The sequence below is a fragment of the Numida meleagris genome, chromosome 2 (genome assembly GCF_002078875.1).
Source record: "Numida meleagris isolate 19003 breed g44 Domestic line chromosome 2, NumMel1.0, whole genome shotgun sequence".
NCBI lineage: Eukaryota > Metazoa > Chordata > Aves > Galliformes > Numididae > Numida > Numida meleagris.
The window spans coordinates 74566259-74586596 of NC_034410.1; the positions used below are offsets into that span (position 1 = coordinate 74566259).

Below are 20338 nucleotides of genomic sequence, written 5' to 3' on the forward strand. Positions count from 1 at the left end.
ATTCATACCAACAGCATAAGCTAATATAGGAAAAAAGGCATGGGTGACAATATGTAATATAAGAACTAATATAAAACAATTCAATACAAGTTCTGATGCAAAGATCAGAAATTGCTTCAGCACATAACATACAGTACACAAAATTGAATGTAGTTCCCCATCTAGAAGGTTTCCTACTGTTTAAGTTTCAGGAACAGTTTAGTCTTCATGTCAAGACAAATAAGAGGTTGAATTACTTTTGGGTGCTCAAGTTAACTATAGATATTGATGTTTGTGCTATACTTGTATTCTGTTGAGTTTAGTGATTACCATCTCTTCATGACAACTAAAGAACCTACAGCAGTATTTTAGTGCATCCATATAATTTCTTAAAAGCTCAAAGATGTCTGAGATTGAAAAAGACAGTTATTAATGGTGTATGCCTAGCTGCAAAAAGGAACAACTGAAACAGTTTAGCAATGTGAGAAGACATCTTTTAGATTTTTGATGGCAAAGAGTCCATTATTCATATGCACAATATTTTCATTAGGAAATCCCTTAGGTCATCATGTGGATTTACCAGTAAAATGGAAATGAGAGATAAGTCACTCACTTATTGTGGAACTCATAGATTTCCTGCATGTTTCCAAAGATAATGTGCTCTTTGTTTACAATACCAGGTGGGATCTCCTCAACTCCACTTGTCATTTCCCATAGATACGTCTGCCCAGAACAAAAAAGATGCATGAAAGGTCATTAGAACGCTGGACAGAAGCACTCAGGTATCCATAAGCATGCATTCACAGAGAGAAATTGGTGAAGATCATGCAACATCATCAACACCAGTTGTGACACTGTCTGTTGTGTCTCATACACCTTGTGATTTTGACAGGAAAACCTAAGTTCTAAAACTGACAATTTAACACAGTCCTTGAAACTCCATCATTTAAAATGCATAGCCCTCTTGACAACCTCTAGTACTTCAGGATATTGCTTATCAAGGTCATGTCTGCAGTCTAGAAGTTCATGTTGTGTGTAACAGCTAACACTGAACGCTACTAGCTTGAGCATAACAATTATTGGGCACGTTTCCATGGAATCTCCCTGAATTTCTATTCAAAAAGACAGTGAGTAGCAGAACATGTGATACACATAATAAGGGAATTAACACAAGCTCTCCCCTCTTGCAAGCAAAGCATATAAATTAAACCACTCCTTTTTCCCTCCCTCCCTCTCCAAAATAATAAAAAATAAAAAAATTATAACTCAGTATCAATGAAAGCAAAACATATAGTAAGAATTCTGAAGTAGCTGACATCAAGATGTAATTCTAGGTTTCTTCATAATAGCAGAAAAAAATAGTTAACTTGGACGACCAACTAAACATGTTTGGTTTTTAAACTCAGAAAGAAATAGAAAGCAATAGACTGAATCTTGTCTTTAAAAGATCATCAAAAAAGAAAACTTACATCCATGCATTCTCGGAGGTCTCTTACGTAAGCCTTTTCTGTCTGAATTAGCTCAGCCATAATAAACCTTAGGTGACAACAGAAAGACTAATCAAATCTCAATCCGTATAATTGTTTTGAATACATAATAACCAGAATACACATTTCTCATCAGCTTTTGCTTTTTACACTGCTCTAAGAAAGTCTGAGAACTAAAATGCTATGAGAGAAAAGACATAAAGGGAACATGAGAGATAGCACTATTGCATTAGTAACCAGTGCAAAAAGAAGTGGGAAAAGAGATGGAAATTTTCTCAAATGCTTTTTTTTTTCACTTGAATTAACTTATTCTCTCTTCTCCCCTTACACATTTATTTCACATGATTTCTAAAAAGGAAAAAAAAAAACAAGTTAACACAAGTCTAAGAGGACTTTGAAAGTCTAAGATTCTGACATGCTAGAATTTCCTGTAAGAATGAGCATGTGAATGAAAGGCAGTAGGAGCTATTGAATAGTATCACTCTCTTTTGCTGTTTATCTAATTTCTAAGCTTCCAGACAAGCCATGACAGTTGCTTCATTATCAGGATTGATTTATGCACTCTCAGTTATTAAATATAAATAAATTCATTACTCTTTCCTGCGGGCAGATTTTCGTTTTTCTTCATTAAGCTCGTGAGCAGCATCACGCAGTTTCACTTCTGACCCAGGGACACTGGCTGGGATTATATCCAGCTGCAAACTTTTGCTCTTTATGAAAGAAAGGAAGAATTGATTAAGGAAGGAGACAGGAGAAAATTATAGATAAATCAAAAGGAAGCAAAGATTCATATATTTTTGTATGTGTCTATCATCAGGCTCCAATTTCACTTACCGATTTGTTGGAATCAGAGGAAATACCCAGAGCTTTCTCTAAAGAGGTCCTGTATTTCTCCATGCGCAGGGAAAAGTCTCTGTACCTTTTATCCACTGCCGTGACACATTTTTTAATCTCTGTTGCATGAGCATGCCCTTTTTCACAAAAGCCATCAGCCAGCTGTATCAACAACTTCACCCTCTCTTTGGTTTGCTATGAAAACAGGAAAATATCAAACAGTTACTAACTCTACCTGTCATGAAGGGGATTGTTTTGCTTAACCTGCTACTAAGTACAAGTGGAGAAGTCAAAAGGAGCAAGATTCCTCCTCTTGATCCAGAACTCCTTAAAACAGATACTTCTTTCTTAAAAGAAATGTCACAGACTCTCTTTGGTGGTGCCCAGTGAAAGGACAAGGGGCAATGGGCACAAACTGGAACACAGGAAGTTCCATACAAACACAAGGAAAACGTCTGTACTGTGAGGGTGGCAGAGCACTGTAACAGGCTGCCCAGAGAGGTTGTGCAGTCTCCTCTGGAGATACTCAAAACCCACCTGGATACTTTCCTGTGTAACCTACCTAAAGCGAATCCTGTTTTAGCAGGGGGTTGGACTACATGATCTCCACAGGTCCCTTCTAACCCTTATGGTTCTGTAATATAGGTTTCCTTGGGTTTTATTATTACATGACTAGAAGTAAATTGTTTTTCTTTCAAAAACACGCTCTATATCTAATCCAGAGGCTCAATACTGCTAGGCAAGCTTTTCAGAGCATGGTTATTTTCCTAGCACTAATACAAACGGATCTCGATCCCATCAAAGGTATTCTGTTCATTACACCAAAGCACTAACACTGGGCCTGGCCCACAAAGTCTCAGGAGTCTTCCTCCCTTTATATGGGGGCTTAACTGAGATGCTGTGAGGGATATAATTTTTGTTATGTACTTTACACTTTAATGGATTAAGAATATATTCTTTAATTTTTTTCCATTTCACGTTTCTTTTATTGTCATGCAGTTCTTAGAAACTAAGAGAACAAAGTAATGAATTTGGTGGTAGTTACAAGTGCTTTTTCCAGTCACCTTGCTTCCTAAGATCATGGACCTTCCTTTGTACAAATCATAAATTACCCACAAAAGATGACTTTATACTTCCACGTATTTTTCTCTGATACCATGTCAGAGTAAAACATACTGTCAGGGTCCTGACTAATAGGGAGTTGATCAAAGCAGTTAATAAGAACTTGACTTCTGTTTTTTCCTTTTGTTTGTCCTTTCATATTTTTCTATTCTTTTTCTCTTCTAATGGTCACTCCAAGCATTTCACCATGGAATTCCAAGCAAGCAAGGGCTAGTACCTCCTCCCAACAAGCAGTGAAACATGAAGGGAATGGCACTAGCAACATCCTTTTGAAAGGGGCACCAGCATCATCCTCTGCCTGACAGAGGAAGTAATGGGAGGCTCTGCATGCTGGAAGGAATCCAACAGAACAAAGGCTGTAGCAAAACTCTGAAGAAAGAAAATCCAAGTTTGAAAAGCAAATACAATTTCCGTTCTTTCTGGATTCTCTTTTCTCCCTTTCCACATGTCTCATGACCAACTCCATCTCCAGCCCTCCTCTCGACTGAGGAAGTCCTTTAAACAAATGCACACTTGTTTACTTTCTTGTTCTCTGTGAAGACTGGAGAGCCCAAGAGGTGGAAAAAGTTGATGGTTACAAAATGAAACACAAAGACAGAAGGTTACTTAAGCTCAGGTACTTTGATTATGTACCACTTGCTGCTTTTTCACATGCGAAAGCCAGTAAGTCTCAGAAGTAGCAGATGCACCTCTGTACAAGCCTCCTGACACACAGAAGAATGTAATTCTACCATAGTTCAATAAGTTAAAGTAGAATTACAGACTTTAATAAAATGAATAATCCAAAAAGAAACCATTTTTATACTATTTTTCTATTATTTTTTAGTTAAAAAATAGATGAATAATTTGTCTTCTTGTATTTTACTTCCAAAATGATCATGGAGTAATCCACAGACATGAGGATGTAAAAACAGAAATCAAATGGCCTTCAAGGTTTCTGTTTGTTGTTGTTTTTTTAAACCACTATTTAAATCAATTCTGTCATGAGAAATGAACTGCACATCAGGGTGATAGAGCTCACGCAACATGGTGATTACCTTCTGATTATCTTTTGTTTTATTATTTTCTAAGAAGAAATATAGAGATAAGGCCAACACAAGTAAACAAAGCTTGACAGACATCCTTATTGTCTTTTTTTTTTAAATTTTTTAATTATTTTTAAATTTTTAAAATTTAAAATTTAATTTTAAATTTTTTATTTTTTTTTTTATTTATCTTACCTTTGCCGTGATCTGAAATTCTTCATGTTCTTTCAGCAGCTCTTGAGTATGCTGGATACTGGAACCAGTGGAAGTATGTGTGGACAAATAAAACTCCCCGTTGTCATGAATCCATTCCAGAGCCTAAAACAAATATCAAGAACAAAGGAAGAGTAAGAGAGAAGGCAACATACTTTTGCCAATAGATGTCAACTCTAATAAGCATCTCACGAACACAAGTTGGTCACGGTTAAATTTTACACTACTCCACTTGTGGCATTTGTGGTTTCATTAATATACTCCAGAAGTGAGCAAAAACCACTTCTTAGTTGCAACACAGGCCTGCTGAACTTCAAAATAAATATGCATTTTCCAACCCTAAAAAATTATTACATTGGACTGACAAATGTACAGGCTAAACTTCCCCTGCACTTAAGATTTAGCAAACACTTCACTATTCAGTTGATTTTTATTCCCGTCTCACAAAGTATGATACACAGTTACATGTACTCATAGAAGTTAAACCTAAAGCAAAGGAGGAATGTTGATATTTATCAGTTAAATTAATGTATGTATATTGGTAAAAGTGAATAATATTTTGTTATTGAAACTGAATTACTAAATAACCGCATACTATAATTATTTCCCTTCCACAACCTAGCACCTTACTTTCTTACTATTACAAATCACACTGCCCCATGTTGTGGTCCATGTTTCACCCACATTAATACATGCTGTCCTTTTAAACATAATGGTTGTGATGAACCCTACTCTCCTTCCACTAGAAAAAAACAGAGTCCTCTCAAACTGCTGCTTAACATTAAAAATCAAAAACATGACTGAAAACTCGTATTGCCAAGTTGTTTACAATTCTTAACACAGGCTGCTACGGCAGCGTGCAGAGGCATGTGATATTAGAAGCTTCTTGGTTCTGACAAGGCCAGCATCAAACATTCAAGGAGTTCAACACAGTTTGGTTAGAACACTGAATGTGAACGTATGAATTTTAAAGAATGTAAGGGCATACCAGGATGTCATCTATCTAGTCGCATACTAGTGTGGATGCAAGCCTGATGAGACAGTCCTACACTTTTCAAGTGCCACTGATGGAAACAAACCAAGAACTCTTGGACTAGAGTAAAGAAGAGGGGCACATCAACTGGTTGCCTGTATGATGTTTCTTGTCATTCTGATATCAAACTTCGGCAGTGAAGAGTGATACAGACAAGAAGCATGACTATTGTTGATATCATAAATAATAATTATTTTGACACTTCTTGTTTTCAACCTTTTAGTCCTCCCATTTTTCTTGGTGGCTTTATTACACAGTGCTGGAATGAGTGACAAACAAAACTTCCCTTCAGCAAATGTCATCCTTTCACTACTTCTTGGCAGCTCTAGAGGGTCACAACATGACTAAAATTTATCTTGATGTTAATTCTTACAGGTTAGGCCAGCTCATTTCATGTGAAGGTCAGAATTGTAAGCTGGAGACGCACATCACCATACAGAAACTAGAGAAATTTAGAGGCCAGGTGAGTCCTTAATTCTGGAAACGTTTGTCATTCTATCATTTTTCTTGCAAACTACTACATTATCTGTTTCTACAGCAGGGCATAACATTCTGAAAGTACAAAGAATGGATTACTCCAACTTCCCAACACAAATTTATATGAAGATAATGGTAATTTCATTTTCTGGTTAATCAGTGTAGTGTCCCAGTAAAGGTGGCAGTGACTAAATGGGAGGCAGCTGTATAATGGGATTTACAATGAAAATGCTGACAGATCTTTATCTCTAGTGTTTGACCATTAGTCAGTAATCTCTGTACAAAAGCAAGTAGATCACATGCTTGGCAGAGGTTGACATTAAGGTTATTAGAAAGTGGAGAAGGGGGCTGGAGGGGGGATGTTGTTGCTTTTGTTTTAAAGTCATATTTATATTTAACTCCATTCCAGGATTTAACTTGCATTACTTTCTTCACGAAATCACAAAAGACAGATTTCAGAAATATTTCAAGAGATCAAAACAGACCCCTAGTCATTAAGTCTCTGTCTACATTGGTTGTCAGAAAGAAATAAAAGATTAGCTTTTTGAGTCCTTTAAAGTATATCTAACTGTATTTCACACTATGGGTATTGTGTTGTTTCCTGCAGAACAGGAACAGATAGCTTCCTTTCTCTGTCCTGCATTCAGTTAAAAAAAAAAAGCATCTGCAGATCATTCTAGTTACTAATTACATCTTGGAACCCCAGGCTTAATTTTAGGGTTTGTATTATGATTAGTAAAGGAGATAATTTCAGTGGTAGTTATTTAATTACTCAATGGTTATTTCCAGACTGCTAAACTTCAAAACAAAACATGTAAGAATGATCTACAACTCAAGAAACCATGAAAACAAGTACACAGAAACTGCAAAACCCTTCTCAGTCATTCAGTTATACTGTTCATTGAATTATCCAACTTCTCTGTTTTCTTGAATTCCCAGTCAGTTTAATTAGATCCCCTCCCACCCCAGCACGTGAGAAAAAAGTTGCCGTTATTTCTCTGGTCCCATTAAGTGTGTGTGTGAAAGTTAAGAATTGTAACAACTTTTCAAACACAAACTTGCAGAAATGAGACTAGCCAGTACCAGATCAAGCTGGCAGAAGCATTTATATATTCTGCATTAAAAGAAAAGCAAATAATTCATCTTACTTTTTATTTTAATTATTGATCTTTCAGATGTTTGAAGTACTGAAGTCAGTGACAACTTTCTAACAGTGGGACAAGCCAGTCTATGTCAAACCTTGGTTACACTGAAGAGAATTTTTATATAAAACTCTCACCTGTTTGGCACTTCTTTCGAACACCACGTACTGTTGGCATTGATCAAGACGTCTTTTACGCATGGTCCAATAATGCAGCACACGGTTCTCCCGCTGGAAGAGTTCATTCAAGATATCTGAAGGAATAAAAACAGTTTAATCAGAGGTTGTAACAACCAATTTTGAAATAACACATGAAAATCAGTGGTAGAAAGTAGTTTATACTGTAGAATGTGCAATGCACTGTTTCCGTTACTCTGTTTTGCTCTTTGTCATGATGTTTAGTTTTCCTTTGTCATTACATTACTACTTATAGAAATGCTGGTTAAAGAAACTAGAGATGAAATTAAAACCTATGAATAATGCCTTTTCTTCTGTCAGATGCTTTTCATACAGGGACTGCTACTTTTACAGGATTTGAAAATGTATTATGACAAAGATAGTTCTTGAAGGATTTTCTCAGAAAGTGTGAGCATACACAAGTAATGACAACCTGCATGAAGTTCCAAATAAAACACAGAAAAGGACAGATTTTTCTTAATATACCAGTTTCTTACAAAGTATTTAACACACATGGGTAAATATGTAACCATAAGTCGCTACAACAACAAACACAACATAATCAGAGCATTAGATGTACAGAAAGGTAAGTAATAAAAATACACAAAATCACTAAATTTGTAATTCCTCTCAAAAGAAAACAAAAACAAAACCAAAAAACCCCAACGGCGTAATCAAGTACGCTGACTTGCTTAAATATTAGTGTTCAATGAGCCTTGACAGAATTTCCATGTAATCAAATAATTACATCCACCCTCTACTATTCCAATCCTGAGTGTCCGAAGCCATTCAGCTTTGAGAAGTTAATTCTACTGTTATCCAGCAATTTTCTGCATCTGGCAAGTTCTTTGATGGCAAAGAGTTTTTGCTTACAATATGTTTAAGATTTTATCTGCGCTCTGCTTCTTTCATGTTGTTCTTCATTTTAAACAGAGGAATCCTAGCAGTTTCTTGTGAAGCTCACTTTACTCACTATTTCTTTCAGAACAGTAGCCCTAGTGGATTTTGTAGCTACTGCCATCCCAGATGACAAGCAGGAATACAGGGAATGGGTAAACCCAAGATCTCTGCCAGGTGATTCTGTTGGAAGTGCAAAAAAACCAAGGGAAAGTCTCTAACATTTGAAAGAACCAGAAAAGTCTCAAAAAAAAGAAAGTTAGAAAAAAAAGGAAAAAAAAAAAAGGAAAAGAGAAAAAAAAGAAGAAAAAAAGAAAAAAAGAAAAAAAGAAAAAAAAGAAAAAAAGGAAAAAAAAAAAAGCTCATTCTTCACAACCATGCTTCGCTTGTTTTTCTACAGACACCTGCAACTGGCTATTTTCCACAACTATGAATGAAAAGTCTCAGGTGCCAGCTGTCCCAGCACTGTATCTCCCTGCCCCATGGTTCTAGTCCACCATGCCTTACTTGCAAACAACTGAGAGACCAGCCATTTGACAGCTAAGCTCAGAGAAAGCGAGCATCTCTACCTATAGGTAACCTGGGACCAGTTACAATTACCTTCCACTGCCTCCCTGAGGATTATGAAACCTGACTGCACTGCTGCCAATACCTTCCCTCTTGGAAATACCGTGGTCCCATTTGACACAGAGCACTGAGATCACCCCGAGTTTGCCTTTGGTTGGAATTTGGTCACTGCAGCCAATGTTTTCTTCTCGCTGGGCAGGCTACCCTCAAACATGCCTCAACTGATCTGTCCCTTTGCCAAATCATGAGCTGATCTGCTGTGAGCAACACTGCCTCACCTGCTTTCTCAGTTTTACTTCTGCCTTAGACCACTTCTGAAATGCTTGGATAGAATATATGCCAGATTTCTGGGGGACTATCATTATATAATACAATACCCCTAACTAGATGCCATATAAAAAGAGACATCTTGATAATGACGCAAGCGAAGTGGTACTGACACACAGCAAGCAAGGTGAATTTAACTAATTGGAACAGCATTTGTTCTGTCAGGACACGATACAGATGGCAAGCCAGTGAGAGACATTTGGCTGAGTCCCATTAGTGTTACTACCATTAATTTCTTGGACTGACAAGGAACAGAAAAAATATTCTATAAAATACTCACAGGAAGTTACAGAACATAGACATTTAATATCAGATATAGATGAGCAGCTCTATTTCAAGGTTTCCGAAGTACTGTTGTTATTTTCTACAATTCCAACATTTGTTACTAAATTAGTTCTTAAGTTTTCAGTTTATTCTCCAGTTTGTTCCCTTACCAGCTGAAATCTCTCAGAGCCTGTCTCTACACATCCTGCACTCTCTATCAGCCTATCTAAAAATACGATCACGACTAGACAAAAGTTCCTTCATCAACCATGAATATTCAGCTGCAGCCTGTGAAGGAGAGGTAAGTAAGAAGCACACAGAACCAGCAGCAGCAGGAAAGATGAAGATGCTCCATTTCTGAGCTTCCAGCAATTGTCACTGAATTCATGTGCCACAGCAAAATTTCAGGCTACAACTGCTTCCTAAAAACTGGCTTTGGCATGGGGTCTGATACAGAATTTGAATAGCTATAACTACATGTCAAGGAAATTATTTACACTGGTATGAAGGGACAGAATGACATCTTTCAGAGTTCAGTGTTCATTGTGATTAGTTTCCCATGAAGAATGTGTTTAGATAAACTTTGTTTAGATTAAAAGATCTCTTTTCCAGATATTTTAGTCCGCATCTGGGAATAAGGATCAAGTGTGCCACCGAATAAGGAATGTGATGTTTTTTGACTTTTTTTCTTTTCTTTTTCTGTCCAGCAGCTTTGCAGAAACTCAAGGTTTACACCTTTTCATTAACTATTCTTTCCAATGCCTGAATATACTGACCACAGTTTACATATTATTTCAAGAATACATGAGTACAAGAGCGTGTAATGATCCTGCACAACAGACACACTGTATTTTTCCAAAATGAAACAAATGCTTCATTCTTTTTAACCCCATCTGTTAAGAAAATAGATTTAAAAAGGCTTTTTTTTTTTTTTTAACTGACAAACATAGCTGAACAGGAAGAGCAGAGTGAACTTCGAAATCATTTTGTCAGCTACCACCATACCATTAAGATCCAAAACAAAGAAAGCCTTGCTAGTTTTATCTTGACTCTCAGAAGCTTTAGTTCTCAGAATTTTATTATATGGTTTATGGGGGAAAAAAAGAGTGTAAGAACACACAGTTTATTTTTTTCCTACTTGGGGATTTTTGTTGCTTTTCTATTTTTCAAAAATTCATCACATTTTAAAGATGTATCATTCATCCAGGATTTTAAATGTACACAGAACATACAGAACATTATCTTTCTGAAATATAATTATTTTTAACACGTTTATCTTTCACAAAATGACTATTTCTGCACAAACTGCTTTTGGAACAGAATCATATAGAAGTTTGTCTACAAGTCCTAAGATTTTTTTCTTACCCTGAGAAACACTGTAGCTACAATTTCCTGCTTCCTTTTTGCTTTGTTATTTTTTTTTACAACTACTAGAAGAGTTAAATGACACGTCTGCAACAATTTTCTATTTATTAATATAGTCTGCATCTCTGTAGAGGTTTTGTCTTATGGAGTTCTCTAAATGGTAGTACCTTGGGGATGGGGTAATCCTTTGTCTTATCTGCACACGGTCAAATTATTTCCCTAGAAATATCCAACATACTATTTTCTCTCCAACAGGAAAAATTCAACAGTGGGAGATTATCAATTTGAGTACCATCAGATACATGGATAAGCTTAACACAAACTTTTTTCCTGTTTTAGGAAAATGAAGAAGGGAGCATATGTCCTTTTCTGGTAGAATAACAAAATAGTTTAGGGTGGAAGCGACCTAATCCTCAAAGCAACTACAAATTCCCAAAGACAGAGACTCCACTACCTCTCTAGACTACCTGTTCTACTCAGTGCTTTCTCTTGTTGTAACATTTTTTCCTTATATGCATTCAGATATTTCCTTTCTGCAACTGTTTTTCTGAGTTTGGCTCCATCTTCTGCATAACTCCCCTTTGGGTAGCTGTGAACAGCAATTAATTAGATGAGTGGATTTCTCTGTTTCTGAGTCTGTAGCATGGCCTGAGCGTTCAGCCATAGCTCCAAAACGCATCAAGCAGAACATGACTAGCAAATAAGTAATTAAAATGTAGTATTTATTTCTGAATGCCCCTCTCCAACCTCTGTTCTTCCTACCTCATCCATCATTTACGCATATCTTATTAATTTATGTCCTTGTGCCGTTTTCACCCCTGAAGACTTCTCAACTCTGTTCCCCACAGCACAAGTTATACCTCAATGCTGTACTACACTGAATTACCCCTAACAAAAGCCAAGCTCCACATAATGGTTCTGTCCTGCCTCACCTTAGCTATTACTTACCTGCACAAGAAATTTGAACGCGTTGATAGTAGGACAAATTGCAAGAAGGTTACGTGTAAGAAGGGATAAATTCAGAGCAAATTAATGTGAGTATAAGAGAATTTGATGACCAGCAGCTCTTTGCAAGTGTGAGAACAATTTTAATTACTTCATGTGAAGCCTGACAAAACCATTTCCACTTATGCAGGCTTCAGTCCCCCCCAATCAAACACACCACAGCATACGGCAATCAGACTCTTCGGAGAGAAAAAGAACAATAAACCCCTTACTTTTGACTTGCTGTTCAGGTGCTTTGATGTGTGTCACCATCCCTGGCATGTTTACGCTATTCCTGTGCAGGTATTTCAGGAAGACATCAGCATTCCTCCGGGCCAGCGTGCAAGCCTAGAGAGTCAGCAGTATTACTTTCTTTGAAGATGTACATGTAGAAAACCAGAAAGAGATAAAGGACCTTCCTCTCTCCCTTTCTGTGCATATCTCACTCTCAACACTTTTTAGAAGTGTTGCTTATTAAATTATCCTACAAGAAAGCCAAGCTAACCAGTAAAATGGTTTCCCCAACGAACAGCAGTTAATCCCTACAAACAAACAAAATAAACAATTTTTATCTGAAGATCCTAAAAGCAATTACCTCTAGAGCTTTCAGCATGACTCAGACATCACAGAGAAGTTTGTTTTGTGTATCTGCCACTTGAAATGATTTATTGCATAAACAGAGGGCACGTGGCTTTGACATAACCTGGATATGCTTAACATCCACCAATGCTTTACACAATAAGTAATGGCTCTGCTGAAGCGAAACCAAAAGTGCTCAGATAGAAGACATGCCCTTTAAAGGCCCTGAGAATTTTCAGTCCTCACTCAGCTGCCTTCTTCTTCTTAATATACACCAAGTACTACATGTGGCCTGACCATCTTATTTCTAATAAGCAGAACACAAAACACAATTTTAAAAGGTTAGATAAAGGTTGCATGGTAAGATCCAGTAATGAAGATATTAAACCATTTCTCAAATTATTTTAACACAGTACTGGAAAAATCACATGCCAGCTGCTGAAAGATACGTTTGACATCATACTTGGAACTAAGTGAAGATATTTTTGAATGTTATCATCCATGCACTGAGAACAAAAAGGCTTTCAATAAAACTAAGTTATATACTGAAATTTTTCAAGAAGATACTGGGAAAAAGTCATTGATTATAGGCTTAGTTATGCTGCTTTGCAAGCATCCATTACACTTTTACTCAGCATGATTAGTAACCCCTTCACTAGGACATTAGATAGAATGAAAACCTTTCACTTATCTGTAGACTGTTACAAAAAGCCAACTATTCCCAGATGCTTGTCTAGCAATTTCCTCCTTCTGTACTTGTATTCCAAGTACATCTAAGAGTTGCACAGGCAGCAGTAATACCATATAACTGTCACTTCTTTTCCAACACAGCACATTTTAAGTATTTTTTTAGAATGACACTTGCTCAAAGCAGTGATTCCCAGTTCCACTTCAGTCACAGCGGGAGACCTGACATCTATTGAAGTTCAGCAGGAAATACTTTTATAAAACTGGCTACAATTTTATGAACTTGGCTATGTTCCCCTAACCACCGTTAGAAGCAGTTAACATGCCACTTACCACATCTTTGCAGTTTCGGACACGTACATAGCTTTTAACTGGGCACTGCACTGTTGCTTAGCACACACATTTCAGCACCATAATAGAGAGTTTTCAAAGATACAGAACACAATAAAAAGTGAAAAAACGTACCTTTAGGAATGCCTCCTTCTGTTCCAAGTGTTTGCTTATCATGGGGGTAACATGATCTGTTTCAGAGTTGGGACCCAGCTTGTCTGCTCCCCCACACCAGTCTTCTTCCCGCTTATACTCTTGCTCCAGGCTTTCCAACACACTGCACACCTATCAGGCACAAGGAGTTCAACTCACACATAATTCAGCACAACAAAAATTCCTAATTCCCTCTGAATTCAAGAGAAAAGAATCTGAAAACCAATCTACCCTATACACATGAGACATAAAGGAAGGCAACAAACTTTGGCTTTAGTTTTGCAAGCACTGGCCTTCTTAAGTGAATTTGCTGAAGAGACTCTCTACAATAAAGCTCATCTTCTCCTATCTCTGTAACTGTATAGTTCAGGATGAGCATCAGACATGATTACAGAGGAAGCAGCCTTACCAACCTTCCCATTAACTTGTCTGCTGACTAATTAAACTAAGTTGATTCCTCTCTAACTTTCACACAAAGCACTGCACTAACCATTTGAAGTACTTCAATTAAACTTGCTTATAGTTTAAGCAAAACATCTTGATACAAGCAGAAACTCAATTAAAACACTCGTATGGTGCATTCCATTTTGAAAATGTTTTACAAACCATTTTTTCAATTAAAAATTAGGAAGATTATTGAAGAGGAGAGAGACAGGAGAGGCTGACAAAGATTTGAATCTTCACCAATAATCAATGCACTTCGGTAATGTACCTTCTTTGAATTTTGCTAACTGAAGCGAACATACCCTGACCAAATACACTTTAGTTCCTTAGCACAATTTGGGTACTGCTCATTTAGAAACATGTTTTGTGTTCCTAAGGCATCTGGAAAAATAATTTGCTTTTCGTATTTTTTGTCATAAATAAGTTAATATAAGTAAATATAAGCAAGTCCAGTTAACCAAGTCTTTTAGATAGTGTTGCTTTATGCCACGGTGAAGAATTAACCAAAGGTGACATATCAAATAGCATTTCTGTACCTGTTCGGAAGTTTTATAGAAGGCAACAGAGGCATTCACAAGCTTGAGACGGTCCTCCATCTTGAGCATCAGTTGTTGCCAATGGGAAGCAACCTTCTCTGCACACTCCCTGATCATATCCATGTCATAGTGATTAGCCTGCAGCATTGCCTCTGCTTTCTGCTGAACCTGAAGGGCACTTTGATGCGTTTTCTGAAAAGAGGTGAAATTTTAGGAATTCAGTAGAGTACTTGAGTTCATTTTCTTGAAGACCCCAAAGGCTCACATTTCCACTTTGTCAGTGACACTTCTATACACACACACTCATAAACTAAAAAAAAAAACAACTGTTTAATATCAGTCATTGCACAACTTCTCTATGCAAACAGAAAGAAAATAAATCCTATGGAGATTAATCAGCAAATCAACAGTGATTAGCAGCCTACAATGAAAACCACTGCATGGTGTTCAGTCACACACCTCATATTTATGTCACAGTAAATTTCTTTATAGTCATGAATTCCAAGTTGATTTTCTTTGCCTTCAACAAGATGAGAAAAAAAGATGGAAAGGATTTATTTTATTTAGACTTGATTGCTATTTCTGTCCTCAGAGCTTTAAGGAAGTCTGTTGGGCATTAGTACAAAACAATCAAAGGTGCAAGTATGTAGAGCTTCGTTATGAGCACACTTTTAATTTTAGTTCTCTGTACAAACATATACTTGCCTAAATTCTTCAGCACTAAACTATATTAAGTATGATTATATCTGAATCCAGAGTGACCCAAAACCCACAGAATTTAACCTTTCTCATCACCTATCCTTAAACTGGCGAAGACCTAGATGTCATATGATTTTTACACTTAAGAGTTACCAAAGCTCTCAAAATGAGGGTCATGTAGCTCAAATAGTAAAAAACAAAGGGTGAAACACAGAACTTCATAAAAATTGCAGAAGAACATGAAACGATTACTGCGAGAACTGAAAATAGTTTTCCAAACAACCAGAACATTACATTTCCAGCTGAAGTTCTTTAAAAAGAACATTATATACAATCAATGTCACCACAAGTCCATCAACAATGCATATAAATTACTAAAACTATGTTCCAGGCAATCTTAAGTGCTCTGCAGAATTTCAGTACAGATGACCAATCTAATACATTTAGTTTGAAATCAAGGCAGGAGGAAGGACACACAGCCATACACAAATTTCAGTAAAATCTACTGCTGAACAAAAATGGAAACATTAAAAGACCATATCAAAATACACCCAGTGTTTTCATTTCTTAAAATCAGAATATATAACACTGATGTCTGCAGGTTCGTTTATTCTCAAAACTAATAATTAGCATTATATTGTTGCAATAAAAATGGGAAACATCCCTTACATCTCCTTAGTGCAATGTTGTACACTGAGACTCATGAAATGTAATACAGGAATTCTTGGTGATGGTCACCAAACAGTGCTTTTACCTCTATTGCATGTTGAAACTGCTCGTGTTCCCTCTGTAACTGTTCTGCCTCTTGCAAAGAGCTAGCAGTGATAAGGCCAGCGTTTAACATTGACTCCCCATTGCGGATCCAGCCCAAGACCTGTAACAGAGGAAAAGACCTTGAAATAAGCAGTTCTGTTGCCAGCTAGCAAGAAAAGCATTATTGACAAAAACATTTGTGGACAAACATGATTCTGAAATTGTTGACTAAATCATTTATTAATTGTATCTTTATAGTCAATTATACATTCAATACAACACAGTCAATGACATTCACTATAATTAAGAGCCTTCTTCACTTAGCTGACAACTTGTGTCTTTCAGTCAACTATTACATGTTTGTGATTTCAGTTTTTACTGAAGCAAGGTTGTGCTTCTGAACGTCATCTGGAAAACAGGATCAAATTACAAGCAATATTTGCTGAAGAGCCAGTGTCAGTAACAAAAATTGAGGGCATGCAGCTTAGTGAAAAGAAAGAAAATAATTCAGAATATTGTTGAGAAAAATGTGACTGTTGAGTGTTTTCTAATTGCTTAAACATTTTTGCTTTTCAGGATGTGCCTTCTTGACTCATCCACTAAATCCAGGAGAGTTCCATGGTCAGGAGAAGCCTCAGAACCAGTGCATTCCTCGCCGACAGTAGGGATGTGTAACCTTAAGACCCCTCCCAAAAGATCTGTGCCTTTTCATTACTCAGAATTCCAGTAATGAGCATCCCACACTTTCACCAGACATGTTTATCACCACAAGTCTTTTTCCTAACGTCTAACTTTCAAATCTCTCTTGCTTTAATTTTGGCTCACCTGGTTTATCTTGTACACAGAAAAAATAATAATATAATTACATTTTATTGCCTTCGGCATCTTTTTTTTTCCCTCCCTCTTCTCTCCCTCAAGAAATTTATCCTATCCCTTCCTCTAAGCACCACTCCTCATTGACCCCAGAGTCTTCAATCATTCCGTTATGAGCTTAGCTTCCTAATTTTTCTCACTAATCTTTTATGAGCCCTCTCTAGTTGATAACCATTATTTCAGTCAAAAACTTTCAATTACTGAGTAAAGATGGACATATTTCAGGTTATTCACAGTTGTCTGTGAACTCTTCCGCAGAACTGCTACCCAGCCAGCAATTACCTCGTGCTGCATTTGTTCAGATGATTATTCCTGTCAGTACACCATGCTCTGTATTTCTCTCTAATAAAATACATATTCATCGTGCAGTACAATTCTCCAATGCATCAAGATCATCTTGAACTGTAATCTGACGTCTTCTCATAAATTCAAGTATTTTTCCAATTTCATTTGCCTTTGTCATAGTTCTATGATTTTTGTTATCGGTATTTCACATCATAATATCATGTAGTGCACTGAGAGTTAAAGAGTTAATGCTCCAGTTCCATGGATCGTGGATAGTTCTGGGTACCTGGTTCTCAGAAGAGAAGAAGAACTACATACCCCAGAGGACTTCTCATTGTTCTGTTTCTGTTCTCCGTTCAGAGGGAAAGATAAAACTGTTCACAGATCAAGAGACGCCCTGTCTCTTTTCCCTCTCTGCTCATCCCGGCAGTGTCTCGCCTTCGGCATTAGAGCGAGGCCTTCAGTTTTTGGACACTCTGTCTCATTTTATTTGATTTATTAGCTTCAATTCCAATTATATTGTATTATATTGTGTTATCTTGCATTCTGATATTTTTTTAGTAAATTAGCTTTCCTCCTCAGATTGTTGCTGCTGTTTTGCTTTTAGGCCCATCTCCCTACCCTTTCCACTTTTTGCCTTCCCCCTTTCCTGGGGCGTGGGTCTGCGGGTCCCCTCGCCCTATTAGTCACGGAACTGGGCCAAACCAGCCCATAAACCACTGATGGTCTTCATCTTCAAAATTAAAAGCATCATCTCTGCTCCAACATACAGACTTTCTATCTATGAACGTAAGCTTCTGGCCTTGAAACTACCTTTTCTTCTACAAGGAAAGGCTTCCAGATCACAGCACAGTGCACGCAAAGAGGGTCATGAGAAATGCTGGGAGTCTCTAGGTTGTTAACACGCACGGGAGTTGCTAGCACTCAAGGGAACAAGCCAAGGCAGGCATCAGGAGCAAGAAAAGGGGAAACTTCCTAGGAACTATATGAGTCCAACAGACTGTAGTAAGAAACTAAGCTCAGAGGCACGGATTTGTCTGGAAGAACACAAAGGGTAGATTTTTAAAATCACTTCTTAATTTCTACCTTTTCTTACAAGAGCATTTCTAAGCTAAATTTCTACATTACAAATTAATTCTTCCACATACAGTATAATAAAACACACAGCATTTGTGTTAAAATACATTTAGGCTTCTCTAGAGAATTTACAAAGTAGAACATTTAAACAGCACTAATTCAAACATCTTCTTGACTTGGCATGCTATCACACACAGCAGATAGCTAGCACAGAACTTGCTATTTCAAATACACTGATTTACACGCCTGGTTGCTGCAGATTAGGATGGAAATGCAGGTGGGATTTACATGAGCGAAGTTACTGCCAGTACTTTCTCCTTTCCCTTCCTCTTCCCCTCTGCTCTGACTTAAAGGGCTAACATAAGCACTAGCAAACAGTGAGCCTGTTTTCTTTCCCAGGGCTGCTACTGTTTATTGGCATACTCCCATCACCTCACTGTTGGACTGGACTACACCCTTCACGTATGTTTTCCTCTCCTAGTCTTCAGCAGGCTAGGAAAGCATCAATAGAACAACAGCAAAACTGTGGATATGAAACAGAGAATTTGAACACTTGAAAGAGTAGTTGTTTTAGTAAACGCTTGATTTATGTTTAGTTTCTTAAAGTGATTTTTTCCTCTAACAGAACATGATCACAAGACACACCTGTTTCAGCATGCAGTCCAATTGAAGTTTCCATATCCATATGGCACTATATGGAGTGCCAGGATACTCATCCTGAACAGTGTTCTTGGAGACTCAAACACTGTGAGCTGTGTATGCACCAAGCTATAAGATCTGAACGCGTGAATCCAAGGCATCTTATGGTACTCTTGAGGATTCAAGCCTGGACTACACTGGTCTAAACATACGAACACACAGATGTATTGAAGAACTTACACTTTAATAAGAACAGCAGACAGCTGCTAAAGTTTAACGAGCATAGTAAAATCAACACACTTTGGAGCTTGGTAAAGAATCTGAACCATGCAGATGATGCACTTTAAGGCACTCAAAGCATTCATTCTGCAAAGTGAGTAAATGGGAGTAATTGCAGCAATAAATAATCCAGTAGCTATATCTCTCAGGCAATCAAAGGTTTGGCTGGTAAATGCAAGTGGCAGTAAAAAAAAAAATCAAATGGAAATTTTGTTTTAATTTTTGATAAAAAGACAGCATCCCATCTACATAAAAAGGATGCCAAGACTCAATTCATCAACTATAAATCTGGTGGGAAAGCACAGTAACGGAACCAGAAAACCATTTAATTCAAAATAAAATCCAAGTTGACAGTTGACTGAGATCTGTTCTACAGATATCAAACATAGTCAATTTATTTTCCTAAAGCCCACTTTATTAAGAAAAAGCAGTTGGCTATCATAGCACACTACCTATGTATTTATTCTAAGATTAACTCTTTTTTTTTTCCAGAACTTTTAAAAAAATCTAAATTTGAGTGTCACTTTCAGTTGGGGCTAGTAGTGGTTCCAAAGATCTTACAGAATCCATCTACAAGTCACGTATTAACTTAAATAACTTAACTTAGATACTCCTCTGCGAACCATGATACTCATCTTCTGCTTGTATCTGCCAAAATATGAAACATTTGTTCTGCGAACACATTTTAAACAGGTGTCTCCTTACCGTCACATTTAACTTGCATGCCAACAAAGCTAATGGAGAAAGGCACTCACTTTCTTGTGGGAGCATACAATAGAAATAGCTAATTTACAGTGCTATTTTTTGTTATGTAATTTAATATTGTTTTAGTGCTGTGAGAACTAATGATTTGTCTTTCTTACTGAGTCATTCCATCCTTAACTATTGATGCACCATAATGGAATGAGACTGTCTCAGCTGGTGTTCGTTTTCTTTCTTTTTCATTTTTTCTTTACTTCTCCTTCATCCTCAAAATGGCACGCAGCTGAGTACAGAAACTATTCTGATCTCCAACAACTTTAATCGCAAGCACTGCTTATGTGAAAAGTCATCTGTAGTTTGCATTTACAAAGATGAAAAAGCAAAAAGATACAGGATAATTCAGTAGAGTA

General features: G+C 37.0%; 1 protein-coding gene across 4 annotated transcripts in view; it reads right to left on the reverse strand.

Moving 5' to 3' along the window:
- TRIO (trio Rho guanine nucleotide exchange factor) overlaps window positions 1-20338 on the reverse strand; it is a 242915-nt gene that overhangs the window by 88984 nt on the left and 133593 nt on the right. For all 4 annotated transcript variants that reach the window (XM_021385426.1, XM_021385427.1, XM_021385428.1 and 1 more), the window contains 10 exons: window positions 16075-16194; window positions 14622-14813; window positions 13624-13773; window positions 12126-12240; window positions 7450-7565; window positions 4643-4765; window positions 2301-2495; window positions 2061-2176; window positions 1449-1515; window positions 593-702 (listed from right to left, as the gene is read on the reverse strand). In XM_021385426.1, the coding sequence (XP_021241101.1) occupies window positions 593-702; window positions 1449-1515; window positions 2061-2176; window positions 2301-2495; window positions 4643-4765; window positions 7450-7565; window positions 12126-12240; window positions 13624-13773; window positions 14622-14813; window positions 16075-16194 (1304 nt within the window). The remainder of the gene's footprint in view (window positions 1-592; window positions 703-1448; window positions 1516-2060; window positions 2177-2300; window positions 2496-4642; window positions 4766-7449; window positions 7566-12125; window positions 12241-13623; window positions 13774-14621; window positions 14814-16074; window positions 16195-20338) is intronic.